This window comes from Paramormyrops kingsleyae, chromosome 9 (genome assembly GCF_048594095.1).
Source record: "Paramormyrops kingsleyae isolate MSU_618 chromosome 9, PKINGS_0.4, whole genome shotgun sequence".
Classification (NCBI taxonomy): domain Eukaryota; kingdom Metazoa; phylum Chordata; class Actinopteri; order Osteoglossiformes; family Mormyridae; genus Paramormyrops; species Paramormyrops kingsleyae.
Window position 1 is genome coordinate 22,272,691 of NC_132805.1, and position 20,893 is coordinate 22,293,583.

General features: G+C 38.7%; 1 protein-coding gene across 4 annotated transcripts in view; it reads right to left on the minus strand.

Moving 5' to 3' along the window:
* LOC111856875 (G2/M phase-specific E3 ubiquitin-protein ligase-like) overlaps positions 1 to 19,320 on the minus strand; it is a 30,120-nt gene extending 10,800 nt beyond the window's left edge. For 2 of the 4 annotated variants that reach the window (XR_011993032.1, XM_072716550.1), the window contains exon 1: positions 18,964 to 19,320. Coding sequence is in view for 3 of the 4 variants with exons in the window: in XM_072716550.1 (XP_072572651.1) it covers positions 18,964 to 19,109 (146 nt within the window). In the remaining variant the exon portion in view is untranslated. Of the gene's footprint in view, positions 1 to 18,519; positions 18,615 to 18,958 lie in introns of all 4 variants that reach the window. The other 2 variants (XM_072716553.1, XM_072716551.1) reach the window with 2 other exon arrangements.
* Positions 19,321 to 20,893: the final 1,573 nt, after the last annotated feature.

Genomic DNA, 20,893 nt, shown 5'->3' on the forward strand with positions numbered 1-20,893 from the left:
TTTCAGTGTCAGGCTTACTTGTTGCTGAAGAAACGTCTGTATTTTTTCTTTTCAGCGATCCTGTTGTCAACCATTTATCCATTTTTAAATCTGCTTCAGCATGTATGAATCAAAACTATTTTAGATAGTCTAAGTTGGCGGGTTGTTATTAAACCAATCAGCGAGCTCGAATAGTGAACGCATAGTAACAGTTTATTATTTAATTTCTCATTATTTAATTATATATCAAATTATGATTTATTTGATTTTGACTAGACATTTTTTATTATATTAACAATATTACAATTTCTATTAATAATAATTGGCGGCCCCACTGCAATACCGTCGCGGCCCACTAGGGGGCCGCGGCCCACTGGTTGAAAACCACTGGAATAAAGGATTAAACCGAAAGAACAGCCCTTGTATTATTACCAGCTAGCGTGTCGGGCAGGTTAACTTTCCCCTGATCAGCCGCTCGGTGACTTGAAAAGTTTTGTAAGACAGTCGCCTATACTGATGTTGCCTTACACATTAAAGAATAATAACAGTCTGTTGTACACAGTGAGGCAAAGCCTACTGCTTATTAATTGAACAATTGTATCAGATCAGTACTCAGTATTGGGTAATACCCAAAACCCAGGTGTCGCTATTGGGACAGAAAATGTCGGATCAGTGCATCCCTAACAATACTAACTCCCCCTGGTAAAAAATGTTGACTGTGAAATGAACAATCTTGATATTAATACAACACCCTTGTCATCAAATTTGCACATTTTCCTTTCTAGGTGAATGGAAAACACAATTTCTTGTGCAGTATTGCAGTCAATCAACAAGAGAGGCTCATGCTCCAATGTTGCTTCGGGAGCACGGAAGAGAGAGGTGTATTTGATTGGCTGTCCAGTTCAGTTATCAAAACTATGTTTCACTGGGATAAAGGACTGCACCTTTAAAATTTATACTATTGTAATTTACACTAACATCCACTGAGAATTGCAGCAGAAAGTACACAATCTGAAAACCCAGTTTGCTGATCAAGAACAGCTTAGATCGAGCTAACTAGTGGAAGTCAACATCCACTACTTAGCAATCTGAAGTTTGTCCACTTTTTGCATTTAAGCAGTCACAGTGCATATTACCATATTTTGAGATGGCTTGCCAGGTCACAGAGGGGAAAGTCCTTTTCACATTTCAAACATCTCTCCATCACAGGGGGGACCTGAAATTGAAGATGTGATATCAAATACAGAACAGCATGCAGTAATATTTAAAAGAATCAAAACAATTTAAAGAACACTGAGTATACCTCGACCACAGGCTGCCTAAAGATAAGTCCCCGCTGTAATGGAATTATATAGAGGGGAGATCTCTTGATGTCCACACAACGTCTCAAGTACTCAATGCAGTATCCTGATGCTGGTATAGGGATTTTGCTTAATTTCTTTGTTCTGTCACTCTTTGCAAGTGTATAACCACCAGCCTCACAGAGTGGTGGGTAGGTGTTGTACAAATGCTCTGTGAGATAAGTGTGATCCCCTGTGTTGTTCTGAAAGGTTATCATTTTCCTCCCTATACCACATGTTTCAAAATATCTAGCCTCCTCAGGATTGGGCACAGCAACACAGTCAGGCTCTGGGAGGCACACAAACGTATGTGTCCAGGGCACCTCTCTTTTTCTTTTGCGGGACATCCCTCTCCACCCTCCCAATGGAAAACTGTGTGGGCGGAAAAGCCGCGTAAGACTGGCCTGAACATCATCTTCCCTGTTGGAAGGACAGGCAGAGGAGGTAAAGGGTTCACGATGATGCCTTTGTGAATTCCCAACACACAATGGTGATGCACTTAAAGATGATGGAAGCAGGATGGAGGGTGACAAAGATGAGGACGGCAGCAAACAGGAGGATGGAAATGCAGAAGAAGATGGCTGAGGTGGAGGCAGCACAGAGAAGGATGAGCAGAATTCAGATGATGGGGCAGTGGAGGTTGAGCAGGATGCCAGTGGTGGAGCAGAGGAGGTTGAGCAGGATGCCAGTGGTGGAGCAGAGGAGGTTGAGCGGGATGTCAGTGGTGGAGCAGAGGTGGATGAAGTATTGGCCAGTCTCTCAGCCAGCAGGGAGGTTGTCCTCCGCATGTGGTGCAGCAACTCTAGCATGTCATCAGAGCTGTTAAGATATTAGATAAACTCATATAACTTGACACATTGTTAATGTATGTAATACAAATACATGAATATGTATTTTATGCTCTAAGTAAGAAAATACTATAACGCAAATCACTCTTCAAAGCAATACTTTAAGTGAATTGTCTTAAGTTTTATATTTTAAGCCCTTAGGATGACACTTTACATTCTTCTACTCGGCACAGACACAGGCAGGAAATTTGAGACAGTAATGTCACTGCCCGACCTGCAGTCACATGTGCACTAGATTTCATGCATGCATACATTGTGCAATATTTTATGGTGCTCTTATTTTTACCGTGCATGCTCCAACAGTTTATGGTTTTCTAATTACCTTTTTATATTTTATACATTAATATTTTATCATTTAAAATTTTCTATTTACTTATTTGAAAATTTGGACAACAATTATAAATAAAAGAAGAATCATGTATGAGTAAGTACCTTTTATTTGTTAAGTATATAAATCACAATGTGGTCATTTTATATAGTCTAAATGTGCTATATCATCAAAAACAGTATTGGGATATCAGATTTTGGCCATATCGCACAGCCCTACCATAAGTTAATATACAGTGACTTAATTTATGGTATCATAACAACCACTTCCGGTAACAGAAGCAAGATATAAGAAATTAACCCCTGACCTGTGCCATATGTATTAGATTGCGTATTTGGCACGTGCTTTTCAGAGATTTACCCACCACTTTGGTGATTCAAGTAAAAACCAGAGGTAACAGCCTATGAATAAAATGGCTTGCTTTTCTGTTAACATTTTTTATAGTTTCCACTGTTAAAAAATAAGCTGTTAAAAATAAGCTTGTGGTGTTAAGAATATTCTCCTTGTAGTTCATCCCCTTAAACTGTGCCACAGTTGATAATGACAACATAAATTCTATAGCCTAGCTTATGGAGGCCATTCTTCAATAATTAGCAATGTTCCAAGGGACAGAAGTTGCTTAACTCTACTTTGTGTCTTGTCTTCAGACTACTTAGCTGCTTAAAGCTAGACCCTCAATTACACACCTTACTGTATTTTTAACTCATGCAGAGTCATCAGTTTGTCGAATATTATTTTTCATACCACACCCATATAGAACTATCACAAATTTGTCTGTCAAATATTATTTTACTTCCTAGGGGTCTATAACATTAAATGTACCCTAGGCCTAACATTACATTTAATTATTGACACATATTCCCAAACCCTTATAATAGCCTACATTATAACCTCATACACTATAGGTTTTAAACAAATAAAATAGAACATAACAGTTCCAAGTTATACTCACAAATGTGGTGCTTTATTGTCTTCCATCCTGCAAAAGGTTTAAGATATGAATTCAGAGAAATGTATGTAAAGTACAGTACGTCATATAGCCTTCATTCCCCATGCTGAAAACAAAACTTCCACACTAGACTAGACTGCACACACAAATGTTTTATTCCCATTCTGTAGCTGCACAGCTGCTCTTAAACACATAAGATAATTGCACATTAGTATACATCTCTACACCAACTGGACTACCAGCATATGTACACTGTCCCCTACAGTCTATAGCTGTATAACGTATATTGTGCTATCTCAGCCTCCCTGGTGCGCCCCCCTCCTAAAAGTCCTTTTAGTCCTCTATATATATATATGTATGTGTGTGTATGTATGTATATACACACACACATACAGTACATATATATATATATATAGGGAGCGACATGGTGATGCAGTGGGTAGCACTGTTGCCTCACATCTCTGGGACCTGGGTTTGAGTCTCCGCCTGGGTCACATGTGTGTGGAGTTGCATGTTCTCCCCGTGTCGTCGTGGGGTTTCCTCCGGGTACTCCGGTTTCCCCCCCACAGTCCAAAAACATGCTGAGGCTAATTGGAGTTGCTAAATTGCCCATAGGTGTGCATGTGTGAGTGGATGGTGTGTGAGTGTGCCCTGTGATGGGCTAGGCCCCTGTCCAGGGTTGTTCCCTGCCTCATGCCCATTGCTCCCGGGATAGGCTCCAGACTCCCCGCGACCCAGTAGGATAAGCGGGTTGGAAAATGGATGGATATATACATACACACACACAGGGAGTCCTCGACTTACGTCGGAGTTCTGTTCCTATGGCGCGATGAAATACGATTTTCACTGTAAGAAAATACCACCTACATAAGTACCTATGTCACTCATGTGGAGCACATACACAGTATACAGTAATAAGGTAAACAGTGTTTCACCATTTTCTGAGCGTTTTATATCTACTTTCACATTTGTGTTTACGTAGCAAACCCCGTGCATTGGAACAGGATTTTCTTAATAAATTTATGGGAGACGGTGAAGTAACCACGAAACACCAAGTCCAACGTACGTAACCCGAGGACTCCCTGTATGTATGTGTGTATATATATACACCCATACACCTAAAGTGATATGTACAGTATTATTTATCCCCCCAACCCCAATTATCCTCATTCTTGATTTGTCTGAGTGTTCTGTTGTCCTGCAGAGTTGCATATGTTGCACCTTTGGTTTTGGAGGACGCTACTTCGTCTTGTGTGCTGAATTGTGTATGGCGGAGATGACAATAAAAGCTCTGAATTCTAATAAATGTTATAAATATATATATATGTGTTGCTTTGCACTGTCGTTTGAAACGAAATGTAATGTTAAATAATATTGTCTATATGAATCTTAGACAGCTTTCTATTTAGGGACCCTAGCCAACATTTGGCGCCTTCACATAAAAATTCCAGCGTTATGGTTTATGTGCTTGTGATGGTGTCCAGCGAGCAAGCAGGAAATCACAAGCCGGGCAGACAATGACCCTAAATACAGGGCTTTAATGGGGATAAAACGGACTATACGAGACAACACGCAAACGTCAATGACAGATCTGGGTAAACTGACTTGGACGCATACTTCAATACACAGGACTAAACAGGCAAAACAGGAAACAGCTAGTTACAACCAGGGTTTCACTCGAGATAAATGAGGGGGCATGGCACACAGGAGGATCTGACGCGAGCAGGGCATCACATGTGGTGATCCTGTTAACTTGCAGATCTGCGGTAATGACATATATTTTTTATAATGGATTCAATTGTATATTCAATGCCTGCTACATCACCTTTACAACTGCATGCACGTCTGTCATATTTTACAAATATGCCGGACAAGTCCTTCTCTTCATTAGCATGTCCTTTATTTATTTTAATTCCCTCTCCAAACTTCACAAATCTGCTTGGGTCTTCTGCAAAAATAAGTGAATGCATGCCGCGGGAATGCACTTGTCACCAGTTAACATGATCACCACTTTAACCATAACACCAGAACCTGGTCCCTAGTTACTTTTAGTCCTTGCGGTGTCTCGACCTGGAACTTTTGTAGCTCGTGTCATTTTAGTGTCGCTTTTCTCACCGTATAACAGGAACTGCTTGGGACCAAATTTATGCTAAATAAGCATGGGAGACGCAAACATTTTGTAGGTTCAATTTCACAAATAATTAAGCAATTACATACGAGGTGTGCGGTTGCTGTTATTCGGTCAAAGACAATCACAGCCGTGATATACAGTACTGGAGTACAACTGCACGACTTCTCATGTTATTGTTTTATTGCAACAGTTCGAGTAGTATTGCTAAGGTAAAAGTAATAGAGCATTTTGTTCATTTATTTAAACCTTTACGGGCCCCCGCAAAGAAAAATAGTTCCCGTAACGTCAGCGAAAGTGGGACATGCCATCGTGTCCAAACCTTACATATACCCGGAAAATTCTGTCCATAACCAATGTAGTTATGAAACCTACACCGGTGTCAGTAGTTAAACAACTACCCAGCTTATTAACGGAATAACTGCCATGTGAATTAAAACCATGCTTGGTGGAGAGGAGGTATATGTAACGGTTTTTAGATTCACCTGCATGTAGCTATGCGCGTATCCCCGATATCGCGCTAGCTGGATTTTTTCCAAAGCCGTGATATTACCCGAGCATGGGGCTGCAGTGCACTGCGTGTCTTGTGTTGCTCGTCATTGTTTTATGTGTTGTTTTTTCTGGAAACACAAATAATTGTGATGTAGTTCACATCTTCCCCTTCAAGACGAACTGAAAATTTTCCCGAAGATGCAGCAGCAAAGCGATCAGTTTTTAAAGTGAATATTTCAGTCACGGAAACACGTCTGCAATTTCTTAAGATAAGTTATGAGAAGCACAATTCTTTAATGAGTCGATTTTTTATAATCTTATTTCAATTTCTGGCAAGTTTCATCCAATTTTATGGATTAGCAGTCTTGTTTTTGGGTTTGCAAGATAATCATAATGGGTCATGACTGGAGGCCTGGCCGCCATCTTATTTCTCGTGTTATGTTATTGAATATTATTTTGATTAATTAAATAAATTTTATTTAATTAATATGAAATAAATGCTCTTGCCTTCATCTTTTTACAAGCTTTCCATTGATACCAAATTTATTAAGATAGGACAAGAAAAAAGAAAGTTACAAGCAGTTAAGAGTGCCTTTGTTTTCGGGTCACAGATTTTTTATTGTTTTAATGGTAATTCTTGACAGAAAATGCGAGCAATATTACTGTTTTTAAAATTCGATAACTTTCTTATTTTATGTCACAGAATAATGGTATTTACATCATTGGAAAGGTCTCTTCAAGCTGTTCATTTTATTCATTTTAAAATTTTTAGTCACATCCCTACTTACAGCAGTCTGTAGCCGCAAGTGGGGGGGGACACAGGGTTGCCCGGAACACCAGTTTATACTAAATTACCAGATAACTACTACGTGATATTGAACAACATACAGTGCAACATTCAACATGGGGTGGTAAAGTAATATGTGGCAAAGCGAAGTACCAGTACGATGTGGAGCAGTGGTTAGAATACAGCGAACGCTGCAGCAGTATTACAAAATTAGCTGTGGAGGCAACGAATGTACATCTTTTCATGTCATAAAACAAGTGAGACCGGAAACGAAGGAGCCGAACAAGACGATTTTCCCACACTGTCTCCTGGTTTACATGACCTTTCTCCTCAGGATAGCCGCTAACTACGCGCGCAAGTATAGCAGTACACTGCTTGCGTTGCGTACGCGTCGCGTATGCGTCACCTCGCGTGAAGGACGGCCCTTATGCTGAAAGGATAGGGTTACCACCCTACTTGCCTCCAGGGTTGTCAAGTCCGCTTATTATAAGCGACTGACGGCTTTTTTCTGAAGTTGCTTATAATTTTATTGAGTTACGGGTTGCTTTTTAGGGTTTGTTCTTATTTTCAGGTTGTGGTTGTATGTCTTTTTTAACCTAAGCCTTTTTTCCTAATAATATAATAGATTTATCATTGGAATAAATTCAAATATTAATGACAATTATTCTACAGAGTACGGCCCAGACCATCGTTGATCAAACGATTCACATTAGACAGCTGACATGGCATACGTGCATAATATAGCTTAAAACTTAAATAGCATGTTTAAGCTATGTGTAACTATGCATGAGTAGCAATTTGCCCCTGGGATCAATAAAGTAAGTCTTAGTCGTAATCTTATTTTTCATGCTGTCATGCTGTCCATACATTATGGTGTATGTTTTTTTTTTATTTTTTTTTTTTATTATTTTCCAAAACATCGCTATTAATTCACGGACCCGCGGGGGGGCTCTCTCACGATGAAAACTGCTGGTGATATCCAAAACAGTTGCCACCCTGTGTTCTGACCCAGTCTAGGGTTGGGCCGCACTGCTCTATTGTAACTGAGTAAGGAGGTGAAGGAGTGGGGATCAATGAGGGACTCGCACACAGAAGGTATGATGAAGATGAAGGTTATTATTATTATTGTCCATACACAATATCACACAATATCTACATACACAAGTCAACCGGTCTTAGCTTCAGGGTGGACCCATGTCAAAACAATAAACAGAAGGCACTGGTTTGTTAACACCTAGCTTCCCTAGGAAAAGAAAACCCGAAAAAGAAAAGACAATTCTCTACCCTCACTCCCTACCTATAAACAGCAAAGCAAAAACCAACAAGAAAATGAAAATGGCAGTCACATCCCTGCAATCGGTGAGATTAAATACCTATAGGCCAGTGAACACAACACAGAGGGTTAACTAAGCCAAAGTGGACAGACCAAGCTCATCATCCAAATGTCAGATCAAAACCAATACTGAAACCACCAGGAGTAACATCACATACAGCAAGGGCAAAAGCATGTACAAGGCTGACCATCGAAAATTCGAAGATCTGGACACTGGCTCCCTGAGTGGTTATGTACCATCGCTCACTGATGACATCATCGGGATGGAGACAGTCCACAGGCTGGTGAAGAGGTGCAGGAGAGTAGGAAGGCCTGGACTGGAGTCAGGGACCAACCAACCTGCACACCTGGGACCACACACATACACTGCCCCTAGCAGTTTGTAACACCAGTGATTTTCAAGGTTTTTTAGAGTTGCTGTATTGTCACATTCTAGCTCAGTAAAAGAATTTACATCATATTACATCACTTCATTTAAATTTTCAGCCAACGTTTTTATATTGAATAAGTGGTTAAAGGTTAATTAAGAGCTCTTGACATATCCCATGATTTTGCAACTTCATCTCTCAAATATTTTCTTAGTGTTGTGATATTTGAGTTCAGTATGCAATTATTTGTGCAAAATGTGCTGCAAAGGATGATTTTTAGTTTACGGCAAGCCATAGAGTTATTTACTGTCACACCAACAAAAGAAAATGATAAAATAAAACCATGCCTCCATTATTTCAGTTACTGTTGTATGAACTGGCTCTAGGCTGACTGGTTTTTGGCGTAATCAATGGCAGAGGAGTAATTGGGTGATGAGGTGCACTTGAGGGGTGGGGTTTAAGTGGCAGTGAGACACCGCGCTAAAGATAATTTGCAGTTATCGATTCAGGATTCCGTTTAGTTATTGCCGCCCCCCTGTTAAAACATGAATTAACTGTGGTGTATCACATCTTTGGAAACAAGTTAATTTATGTTTTAACAGGGGGGCAATCACTTTTTCACACAGGGCCATGTAGGTTTGCATTTTTTCCCCTTAATAATAAACACATTCATTTAGAAACTGAATTTTGTGTTTACTTGTGTCGTCTTTGTCTAATATTTAAATCTATTTGGTCTGAAACATTTCAGTGTGACAAACATACAAAAAAAAGGAAATCAGGAAGGATTTTTTTTTCACACCACTGTATCTCGACAGTGCAGTGAGATACACAATGCCACTGTGCTTACTAGTGTAATTCGTTATTTGTGAATTCGAATGACGTCATCCCCACCCCGAAATCTGCCAATATTATACTTTGCCTTTTTATTGTCAAATGCTGCTGCTAATAATAATAATAATAATAATAATAATGATAATTTTCACCCTATAAATAGGTCCAACAAGGCTCATTTTCAACAGTCTGATTTGTGAATTTTTTCACAGTCCACAGTTCTACGAGTGACCGATAAGTGCGTGAGGCAGAAGGACTCGTTTCGACATTGGAAGCCTATTTCGAAAACATTATCAATCATATTTAAATATAAATTTGTGTTAGACAAACATTTATTTGTGTGAAAAGTCACAAGCGTATTTTAGCACATTTGCTTGTTTATTTTTGCACATTTCACCTCAGTTAGCTCTATGGCTAAGCGAAATTGTAAGAGATTTAATCCAATAATACCCCAAAAAGCGACCCACGAGAACCAAACATGGCTCATACCAATCAGTCTGATTTGTGATATTTTTCAAAAATCAAACGTGGCCAGTCAGTGATATGTCAGTGTGTGCGGAAAAAAAGGTGCTGTTTGTCAAAAACAAAGTGCTTTTGACCACTTGTCTGTGATGTAGCCAGGGACGGATTATGGGTTGTGTGGGCCCCTGGGCAAAACGCTCGCGAGGGCCCCCCCTCCCCCCCCACCAGCACCACCACCACCACCAGCACCACCACCACAACCGCCACAATTCAAGGGCCCTTGGCAGCCAAACGCCCTCCCTCCATGTTTCCATCAGAGGCCTTATAGGGTCAGGGGCGATTGTCACAAACGAATGTTTTGTTACGTGCTCAGTCGACGTGGACAGTGTACTAATGACATGTTTTTGGCACAAATGGAACGCACAAATATCTATCGACGCATTTTTGGCACTAATGGTACCCCATATTTGTGCGTTCCATTTGTGCCAAAAACATGTCATTAGTACACTGTCCACGACGACTGAGCACGTATCAAAACATTCGTTTGTGACAAATGTATTTTGACAATGTCAATTGCTCACCCAACAAAACGTTTGTATGCAACAATTCAACTTTACATTGTACTTATGTGGTCTTAGCACCCCTGCCGTTTTACATATTGTATTGCATGTCGACCAAACATGTCGACACGTCGTTATGATATGCTGTTCTCTTCATCGTTATGCATGACATCCTCTTCTGTCGTTTGACTGCGTCGTTATGCATGTCGTCCTGATGTGTCATTTGACTATGTGGTTGTGAATGTCGTTTTGATGCGTCGTTCTCCTTGTCGTTTGACCGCATAGTTATGAATGTCGTCCTGATATGTCGTCTTACTATGTTGTTACGAATGTTGTCTTGATGTGTCGTTTGTCTGTGTTGTTTTGTTTCTCGTCCTGCTACATTATCCCTGATAACCCAAGTAGACTAATTCAAATCAAAGTTTCTTTGTATAGCAAAGATCACCGTGGTATAGTTTGCATATATAGCGATTAGGGATCCCATTCAATTTATCTCTACTGTACAGTAACGTGTATGTTAGTAAATAGTGGCGTTTTGTTCCTCATGATTTGTGTATTCAGATGCTGTCACCCCCCATCCCGAAATCTGCTGATATTATACTTTGCCTTTTTATGAGTGAATAATGAAAAATTTACCATATAAACAGGTCTAACCAGGCTCATACTGACCAGTCTGATTTGTGAATTTTTTCTACAGTCCAGTTCCGCTGTCAGTGACTGATATGCGCGTTTTAATATGGAAAAAAAAATCGCTGACGTATTTTAGCAGATTTTTTTTGTTTCTTTTTGCACATTTCATTTAATCAAGCTCCATAGCTAAGTAGAATTGCCGGAGATCTATAATAGCAAAACACCTAAAAAGTGATCCACAAGGACCAAACTAGGCTCATACTGGCCAGTCTGATGTGTGAATTTTTTCACAAATCAAACGTGGTCAGTCTGTCATAGGTTAGTTTGTGTATCAGGCAGGTAGTAGAAAAATAGGCAGTTTTTGCACATAAAGCTTACTAATAATGGAAATACCCAAATCACAATATCCATGTTGTTTTTGACAAAACGTGATTTGTGAAAAATCCACAGATATACATTAGTCTTGTATTAATTATTATTGCATAATTGTATACATATTATCACTTTATTTGTCTATATGGCCACATACCATGATAATATATGGGCTACATCACAGACAAACAGCACTTTTTCCCCCACCATGTGCCTGATACACACACTGACGTATGACTGACTGGCCACGTTTGATTTTTGATATCACAAATCAGACTGATCAGTATGAGCTATGTTTGATTCTTGTGGGTCGCTTTTTGGGGTATTTTAAAATTAGATCTCTATTTTGAATTGAGTATTGTAGTCACTGAAAATTATTTTTCCAGGACACACTTATACACATCTGTTGATCTGTCTTATTTCTAAATAACGCAACATGCATTTCTGTTGTCATTTCTCTTTTCCTATCTCAGGAATAAGTAGTTTCATAACTGGATGCAGTGTTCATAATCAGAGAATGGAGAGGCTCTGGAGAGATGTTTGCTGTGCTGTGACCGTGAACTACCATACAGCATTACAACATCATTCTGCCCCACAGCTGCTTTAAACCCTGAAAATGAGCTTGACCTCATTTGTTTGCATTATCTGATGCTGCCCCGAATTAATGCACATTTGCAGCTTTTTAAGCAAGCATAGGATCGCCATTCCCTTTCCACAGAGCAAGGAAGGTCACCTCAGCAACTGTGGATTGAAGGGCAATTAATGAGCAACAATCCAATCTCTGACCCCGTCAATGAGCAGGTCAGTCTAAGAATCATCTTTATTTACAATGACAAGTTGTATTATGTCATTCTGTGGATATATGACATAAAAGTAAATACACTACAAATGTGGTGCGATGGAGCAATTATACATTTACTGTATAAATGTACATCTTACTCAGTCATAGTTGAGAGGTGAGAGACTTCAAAATATTTTTGTGACCACATTTTGCTCTGATCTAGGGGAATCTGGAAGATTATGGAATTGATTGGGAAGGACCAACACCATTAGACCCCGAAGGGACAGTTGATGTTCCAGAGACACCTGAGGCTCTACGCACAGAGTTGTGTTTACCAACATCTTCATGGAAGAATTGATCCCCTCGACCACAGCATGTGCTTTGGGATGGACATTCTCTTGGAGCCCTTAGAAATTGCAAGGCAGATGTTTCATGCCCATTAAAAAATTGCCACCCAAATATTTCCTTAGTGTACATTTTAAGCTTATGTGTCACGTCCAGCCCCGCCCACCGTGTTCACTCCCCACATTTCCCCTCAGGCTCCAAAATAGCCACGCTTGAGGGTCATCTAGTCTTACCTCTTGTTCTGCCCTCATGTTAATCACTAATTGTTACCTGGTGTTTTCCCCTCTTTGTACTCTTGTATGTAAGTGTTCCCTAGTCCCATGTTCCTCAGTCCGGTCATTGTTCCGTGTCACGCTCCTGGTCCTTGTGTGCTTCCCCGAATAAAGCTCCCCGTTTAGGGATTTTCCTGAAAGAAACTGCATCGCTAATCGTTCCTTATCCATTTGTTATGTGGACGTGACATTATGTATTATACTTTTCTGCTAATATTTTCTTTACTGATACCGTGTACTATATTGGCAAAACATCTTCACCATCATGGATAGAATTTAGAACCAGGCAGTGTTAACCTCACAACTGCACTCAACACTGATTACTGTCAAACTTCAATTATTTTATTTAATTTTCAGGCCCTGCAGTCACGTGCCACGTGAGAGTGTGGGGCCTGAGAACAGTGCTGCGAGTATTCAGCAGTATGCTATTGGGGTACCTTCTTTCAGCTAGGAGCCTGCACGCCCAAAGAGTCACGTTGACCAATCACAATTACGCTCAGGGGACTCAGGAGGAGGATCACCGAAAGATAAAACCTTACCCACACAAGGTATCGATCTTTTCGAGTCATTTCATTGCAAGAGGTAAGAATGACATGCTAGCCTATGATTGTCAATTCGTGTTCAGGAGAGGGGTGGTTATGTGTGATGATAGAAATAATAATAAAAAATGCGTTGCGAAACAAAGGCAATTCCTTAATTGAAGGTAACATTAAGCAAGTCATATTGAAAATAACCGTGAAGTTAAGGTGCTTTCACATCGAAGTTCCAGAACCTGGTCCCGTTTTACAACCTGATTGCGATCAAAACGGGAGATCGGCTTTTATTTGCATTTTATTCATATGACATTATGATTCTTATTGAATCTGGCCTGCAGATCGATCTTTCGGTTTCACAGAATAAAAAAAATATATATTTTAACGTTATTCCGCCTATAAGCGATGGCAAGTTTCACCGCCAGCACCTGCGAATATTAGACAAAGGGTTATCGATCGAGTTTTCCGATATAAAAAAAATTGAGATGTATGCAAAAACAATGTATTTAATAAATGTAAGTGAATTTCAAAAATAATTCAGTTTCCCTCCTCCAGCATTATCCCTCCTCCAACAAACTTTATAGCTGGCACAGTGCAGTCAGGCCGGTAATGCTTTTGTGGTATCCGCCAAACCTAGACTCATCCATCAGACTGACAGACAGGGAAGCATGATTCGTCACTCCACAGAACATGTTTCCACTGATCCAGAGTCCAGTGATGGCGTGCTTTACATGACTCTGTCTGACACTTGGCATTGCGCTCGGTGATGTGAGGAATATGGAAGTATTCTTTTGTCTTATCTGTTTTCCAGAGTCTGTCGTATCTGCTCCTCCTGGGATATTTGTGTTGAATTACAGATGAATCCTTCACTGTGAAATAAATCAATGTTCTTTCTATTAACATTGAAATGTTTTGCACTTCAGGTTGTTGACGTATGTAGTGGTGGTATTCTACTACATGTAAAATAAATATTTTCTTTGTTCTTCCTTTGCTTCATTTCTCTTCCCCCTCTGATTTTTTCATGTGTAGCCTTTCAGGTAAACAATAATAGGCTTTCTTCTTAAGATGGTATGAAGTGGGCTATTCATCTATCTATCTATCTATCTGACTCTTAACAAAAAGGATGTTTAGTGAAGACGTCCTACAAACAAGTAAGAACAGAAGTTTCAGCATTACATAGCAAAACAATCACAATAACCAATCTTTCCAAGCCAGAAATTGAGGGCCTTGATTCAGTTTCATTGGAACTTTGTTTCATGGAGATGTACAAAGGATCAGTTACGTACAGTACCTTGGATAACCAGACCCAAATTCATTAACAGCAATAAGCTGGAACTCATTGGCATGTTGAGCCAGGCTATCAATTACCAGCTTTTCTTAAAAATGTTAGGCTGCCACGCAAATGCTAGTATGCCACACAATTGCATGGTCTGCAGTCACAAAGAGGCAGCCTAAATACACTGGAATGGATTCTCAGTGCTTGATGGTGAATATCCCTAATTAGCACCTTCACACTTTGTGCTTTAATTTTCAATCCTGAACTACAGGCACCAGTCTATGCTGTTACTCAGTTTATTGCACAACTAAATAAAAATATTTTTGCAAAGGATATGAGAAATTAAACAGCCCAAGTAAACGAATTCAAGTCAAAGTTTATTTGTATGGCACGTTTTCATACACAAAGCCAAAGTGTTGAACAGTATTAAAAATACAGAATAAAATTAAACCGAAGGATAAAAAGGCACTAGAAAATGAATAAATAATAAAATGAAAATATATTGAATGATTCCTGTATTGCAGAATAATAAAGCAGAACGACATGCACAACAATATAAAATGGGGAAAATTAAACGGAACTAGAATCAAAACGACAGCAAGACAACCGTCGTAGCAACACAAGAAACATCAGAACGACGTTTTTAACAACAAACGACAAGGAAGACGACACATCAGGACGGCATTTATAACGACGCAGACAAACGACACATCAGGACGACATTCATAACGACGCAGACAAACGACACATCAGGACGACATTCATAACGACGCAGTCAAACGACACATAAGGAGGACATGCCTAACGACACATCAGGATGACATTCATAACGACGCAGACAAACGACACATCAGGACGACATTCACAACGACGCAGACAAACGACACATAACGACGCAGTCAAACGACACATCAGGACGACATTCATAACGACGCAGTCAAACGACACATCAGGACGACATTCATAACGACGCAGACAAACGACAAGACGACACACCAAACAAACGAATGTTTTGTTACGTGCTCAGTCGACGTGGACAGTGTACTAATGACATGTTTTTGGCACAAATGGAACGCACAAATATCTATCGACGCATTTTTGGCACTAATGGTACCCCATAGAAGTTCCCTTCAACGTAGGCTGATGTTTTACAAGTGGCTTTATCGTCTTTCAAAGGCTTACTTTTTATTTGGCTTACATTTCTGGCAGATGTCATAAGTTTTGTTCCCTGACTATCTGCCGACTTGATACAGTGGAGAAGTACTTTCTTGCAGCTTGATTTGCTGACTATAACTCCAGTCAAGTTCCCTTCAAAATAGTAAATTTTGCTCAGGGAGGTGCATTCTTGGAGCATTTGCCACAGACAAATCTCTTACATTTCTGGCAGATGTAACAAGTTTTGTTCCCTGGACATCTGCCAAATTGACACTCTCTCCTTCTCGCAGACGGGGAAGGAGTTTCAGGGAAAGCACACATTTTTCTTTGGTTTTGCCTAGTATATTGTATTATATTATATTATAGTGTGACTTTTCCAGCCTTCAGCACCTTGGTGGAAAATCTTTCAGACTGTGCCTGTGTACATGGGAGCATTTCTCGTCTGTTATTCAACAGCTCCGCCCATGCTGTCATTATCACCTGCCCATTATCACCTGCCAATTGCCCTCAAATGATGTTAGAAAATGTTAGTTAGATATTAGAAATGACTTAGAAAATGTTTCTGAATGCGTGAAACTAACATCAATATTTCTGTCAGTGCTTGTTGCACATGCTCGAAAATCATAGTCGGAATTTTTTATCTGTCCACTTAAAAATGCGTAAAATAAATAAATAAATTTAAAAATAACATCTCACAAATAACACAATAAGTCACAACATGCTACTTTATTTTTTCTCTCTCTCCGATTTTCTGAAGTGCGCGACAACATAAATAACTCTGCTTGTTTTTCAGACACACTTCAGGAAAATATCATTACAAACCTTATTGTGTCTTTTTTAAAATATACCCGCTCTCAACAAACACAAACGTCCGCTTTTATATGAAATAATTAAAATAATCAGCTTATACGTTTCTTGATCGCGTTCTACCGATCGACACGCCCTCAAGCGCGACTCGCAATTGATGTGCCAATAAGAAATAATTAATAGCTCTCTATTTATTAAACTGAAAGGAATTTGTGAATGACTTTAATACATTTAAATAGCCAACACTTGTGCCACTTGTGTCTGTGTTTCTAAGTATACTGGCTATTGACCAATTTGTGATTTTTTACATTATTCTAGCATGTTTTAAAAATAAGTTTTTACAAAATGTGTTGCTGAAATATACAGAAAAGTAAGAGCATGTCAGGGTATCCTCAAAAATGCATGCTGAAATCAGCCCTGTTTTCAATTTTTGGTGCATACAGGAAAACGAATGATCGGATACTGAGCTTACATTGTCTACACACAAACTATCAGAATAATTTTAGTTATGTACATAAATGTGTATATTAATTATCCACTTTTCAAAACGTTAGCATTTACCATTGCTTCTGTATAATATTGGCATGTCATGACGTGATCGTAGTAATCATTCGCACACACACACACAACACGTGTATAGATGATCCTTGCGCCATCTGCTGAAAGAGAAGAGAATGGCAGCTTTGGAAGCAGGAAACAGCATGACCGAACGCGCCGCTACCCGCAATTTCCAACAAGTATGAGCAAAATAGCTTTAAACTAGCTTGTACCAGTGCGATTTTGAAAATTTAAGGGTGTTGGGTGATACAACACACAATTCTAGGAAAAGTCATGAAAGGAGGGCCCTGGAGTTTGATCGAGTGCAAAGTTTTATTTTTTTTTTGGTCGTAGCGGTCAAATGACCGGCGCTTCTAGTGTTAAAGATCACGTGTTTCCTGTGGAGTGACGTATTTCCGGTGGAGCTCCACTCTACAGGCGTCTGCAGCATAGATATCTATAGAATGACTAGATGTCTCGTCTGCGTTGCTGGCCAACGGAGTCGAACGTCCGCATATGGCGGCCATCTTACCACAGGCTGCTCGCTCACCCAAAATATGGTGTTGATAGTAAAACATGTAATTTTTAAATAGCCATAATGTGCTCAATTTTTAACCGATTTTCAAACGGTTTGATTTTATAAACGTCAAATATGTAGTTATGACACTGAATACTTTTGAATAATTATCTTATGTTCTAAAAAATAGAATAATGTTCTAGAATAGGTAGACTAATCCTACAAGATTTCCCTTAACAAATATACATCAAGAAACGCTGCATGTTAAAATCCCCACCCTGTACAGTGATGACTATAACACAGCACAAAGAACTAAAGTCCATATTTCCAAATTGTTAATAAAAATATTTTTACACATAAAATAGTAAACAGTTTGTTTAGACATTATAAAGGCACTTTCCAAAGATTTTTGAAGATTTATTAAAATCAATGTTTAGACAGAGGTGTTAGAGACATTTGATGGATTTTTTTTTTTTTTTTACATTTTCATTAAAAATTTAGCGAAGTAACAAAGGTGTCCCAGTGGTGCTGGTTCTGGTCCTCATCCAGCTGGGCCTGATAAGAGTGGGTTAGCATTACTATAACTCATGATCAGTGGCGGCTGGTGAATGTGTCATTTTCACATACAAACGGAGCATTCTGGTGCATTCGGACAAAATAATAGATAAAAGTTAACATTCTCTCCCTGTGTCTGTATGTGTGTTTGTGAGAAAGTGAGAGAGAGAGACAGAGAGAGGGAATGTGATTTTAAAATGGGTGTACGTTAAACAAAATATTCTAAACCTTGTGTCAACAACAATCTAGCAATACTATTATGTGATATGTACATACTTCCACTAAGTAACTAACGATTATCCTAAAAATAATTCATAATATTGTAACATCCTACAGGTGAAAGGTGATCCCTCGGGTTCTCGTTTCGAGACAACGGCGGTTACAGCAGACATAGGCGGCACAAAAGTCTGGCATCTTGTCAGCAATTTCCTGTAGAAATCATAATGTAAGACGTTTTAACAAACCAACCAGACAGTAAATCATGTGTAAATTCAGTTAAATCATGTTTATAATGTGTGTATTATATTGAAAAGAAAGCGTAATTCTGCCTCGCCCCAAATTACTGGATCGCTAGTAGCCTAGCTAGGCGTGATACACAACTAAACTGCACGATTAAGTCAATTTTTTTTTCGAGGAGAAAAGCTGCGATTTCAACATGTTCAAGCATCCAGAACTATAACCACGTTAATAATGTTTGTAAGAAAACACACAGTTTGTAAATCCATCAAGATTTCAGCGAGATAAGAGTATTAACGTTTGTGCAGGTCACTTACCTTACCTCCGTTTACCTAAGGTTCGAATGATCCCGCCAGAAAGCCAGCCTGTGGTAAGATGGCCGACCTGTGCGGACGCTCTAGACCTCGTCATAATACATCTAGTCATTCTATATATGTTTGTAAGAAAACACACAGTTTGTAAATCCATCAAGATTTCAGCGAGATAAGAGTATTAACGTTTGTGCAGGTCACTTACCTTACCTCCGTTTACCTAAGGTTCGAATGATCCCGCCAGAAAGCCAGCCTGTGGTAAGATGGCCGACCTGTGCGGACGCTCTAGACCTCGTCATAATACATCTAGTCATTCTATATATATATCTATGGTCTGCAGCTAGACCCTCTTGGACACGATCCGTATTCCGTACACCCTACTTGATCCGTAGTTCCGGATCCGGTTCATTCATAGTTTTTTTTTTTTTTTTTTTTTTTTTTTTTTATTTGTACAAACCATTATAAACAACATTATACAACCAATTACATAACATATGCCAGAAAAATAATTTCTTCTTAATCAAAAAATTGTGAATTTCTGAAAAAGTCCATAGGTCTTTATTGCTTTCTTGTTGATAATGTTTTCCAAACTGGTGCAGTAGTCCTTAATTTCTTGAAGGAAGTGACTAAAGTTAGGCTTGGATCCTGACCATTTCTTCTTATGAATGTGAAATTTTCCCAGAATAATAAGGAGTTGTACAAGTAAAATGAAGTTATTATCATTAATTTCATTAGAATAATACATGCATATATCAAAATTATTTAACATGAAAATAATATTTGTTTTCCTTCTAATAAAATTTTCCATATCCACCCAGAAAATCCTCGTGAATGCACAATTACAGAACAGATGGATAATAGATTCTTTTTCCCCCGAACAAAAATCACAAGAGTAATCAATTTCCAAATTAAATCTCTCTAATACACTTTTAGCTGGATATATACCATGTAAAATTTTAAATGTAACCTCTTTTACTTTATTGTTTAGCCAGAACATATCACAGACACGCCAGGCTTTATTCCAATCTATCTCTCCAAAGACACTGGTCCACTTTACACACTTATGAGTAATTGTATCTCCTGCTATAATATTTCTTAGAAATTTATTCGTATAACTTTGTTTAAGAATATCTATGCCTCCTAAAAAAAAACTTTCTTTAACATACATTACCTCAAAAGAATTACTTCCACAAGATCTTACAAACTGTATTACTGGGTGAGGTATGGCATCAAACACAATTGCATACTCTTTTGGAGTAACAGGAAAACCAAATTTTTCCAAAAATTCGTTATATGCTAATAAATTACCATTTGAATTCAAAAGTTGTTTAACAAACACAATATCATTTTCATACCAATTTTTATAGAAAAGAGATTCATTTTTATATTTAATACATCTATTATTCCAAATAATATATTTATTCGGGGAGAAATTGTGTTTATATACCAGCATCCAGGCCAATAAAGCCTGCTTGTGAAAGTTGGCTAACTTTACAGGTAGTTTATCAATTTTAAAATCACATCTCAATAATAGATCTATGCCACCCATCATGTCGAACACATGTTTTGGAAATGTATACCACATGCTATCCTTTTCTTTCATAAATTTAATTAACCAATTAACCTTGAATGTATTATTTAAAGTTTCAAATCTAAGCACAGATAATCCACCTTGGCTCTTTTGTTTACATATTATTTCTTTTCTCAAATAATGATGCTTATTCCTCCATAAAAAATTAAACAACAATTTGTCTAATTCTTTGTACACCTTAGATGGCATATCCAAAGCTAAAGACACATAGACAGATCTTGATATCCCTTCTGCTTTGGATAGTAAAACCCTCCCATTCAAAGATAAATCTCTTTGAAGCCAGATATTAAATCTTGTCTTAGTTTTGTTTATTATGGGCTGGAAATTGAGCCCACTGCGTTCATTTTCAT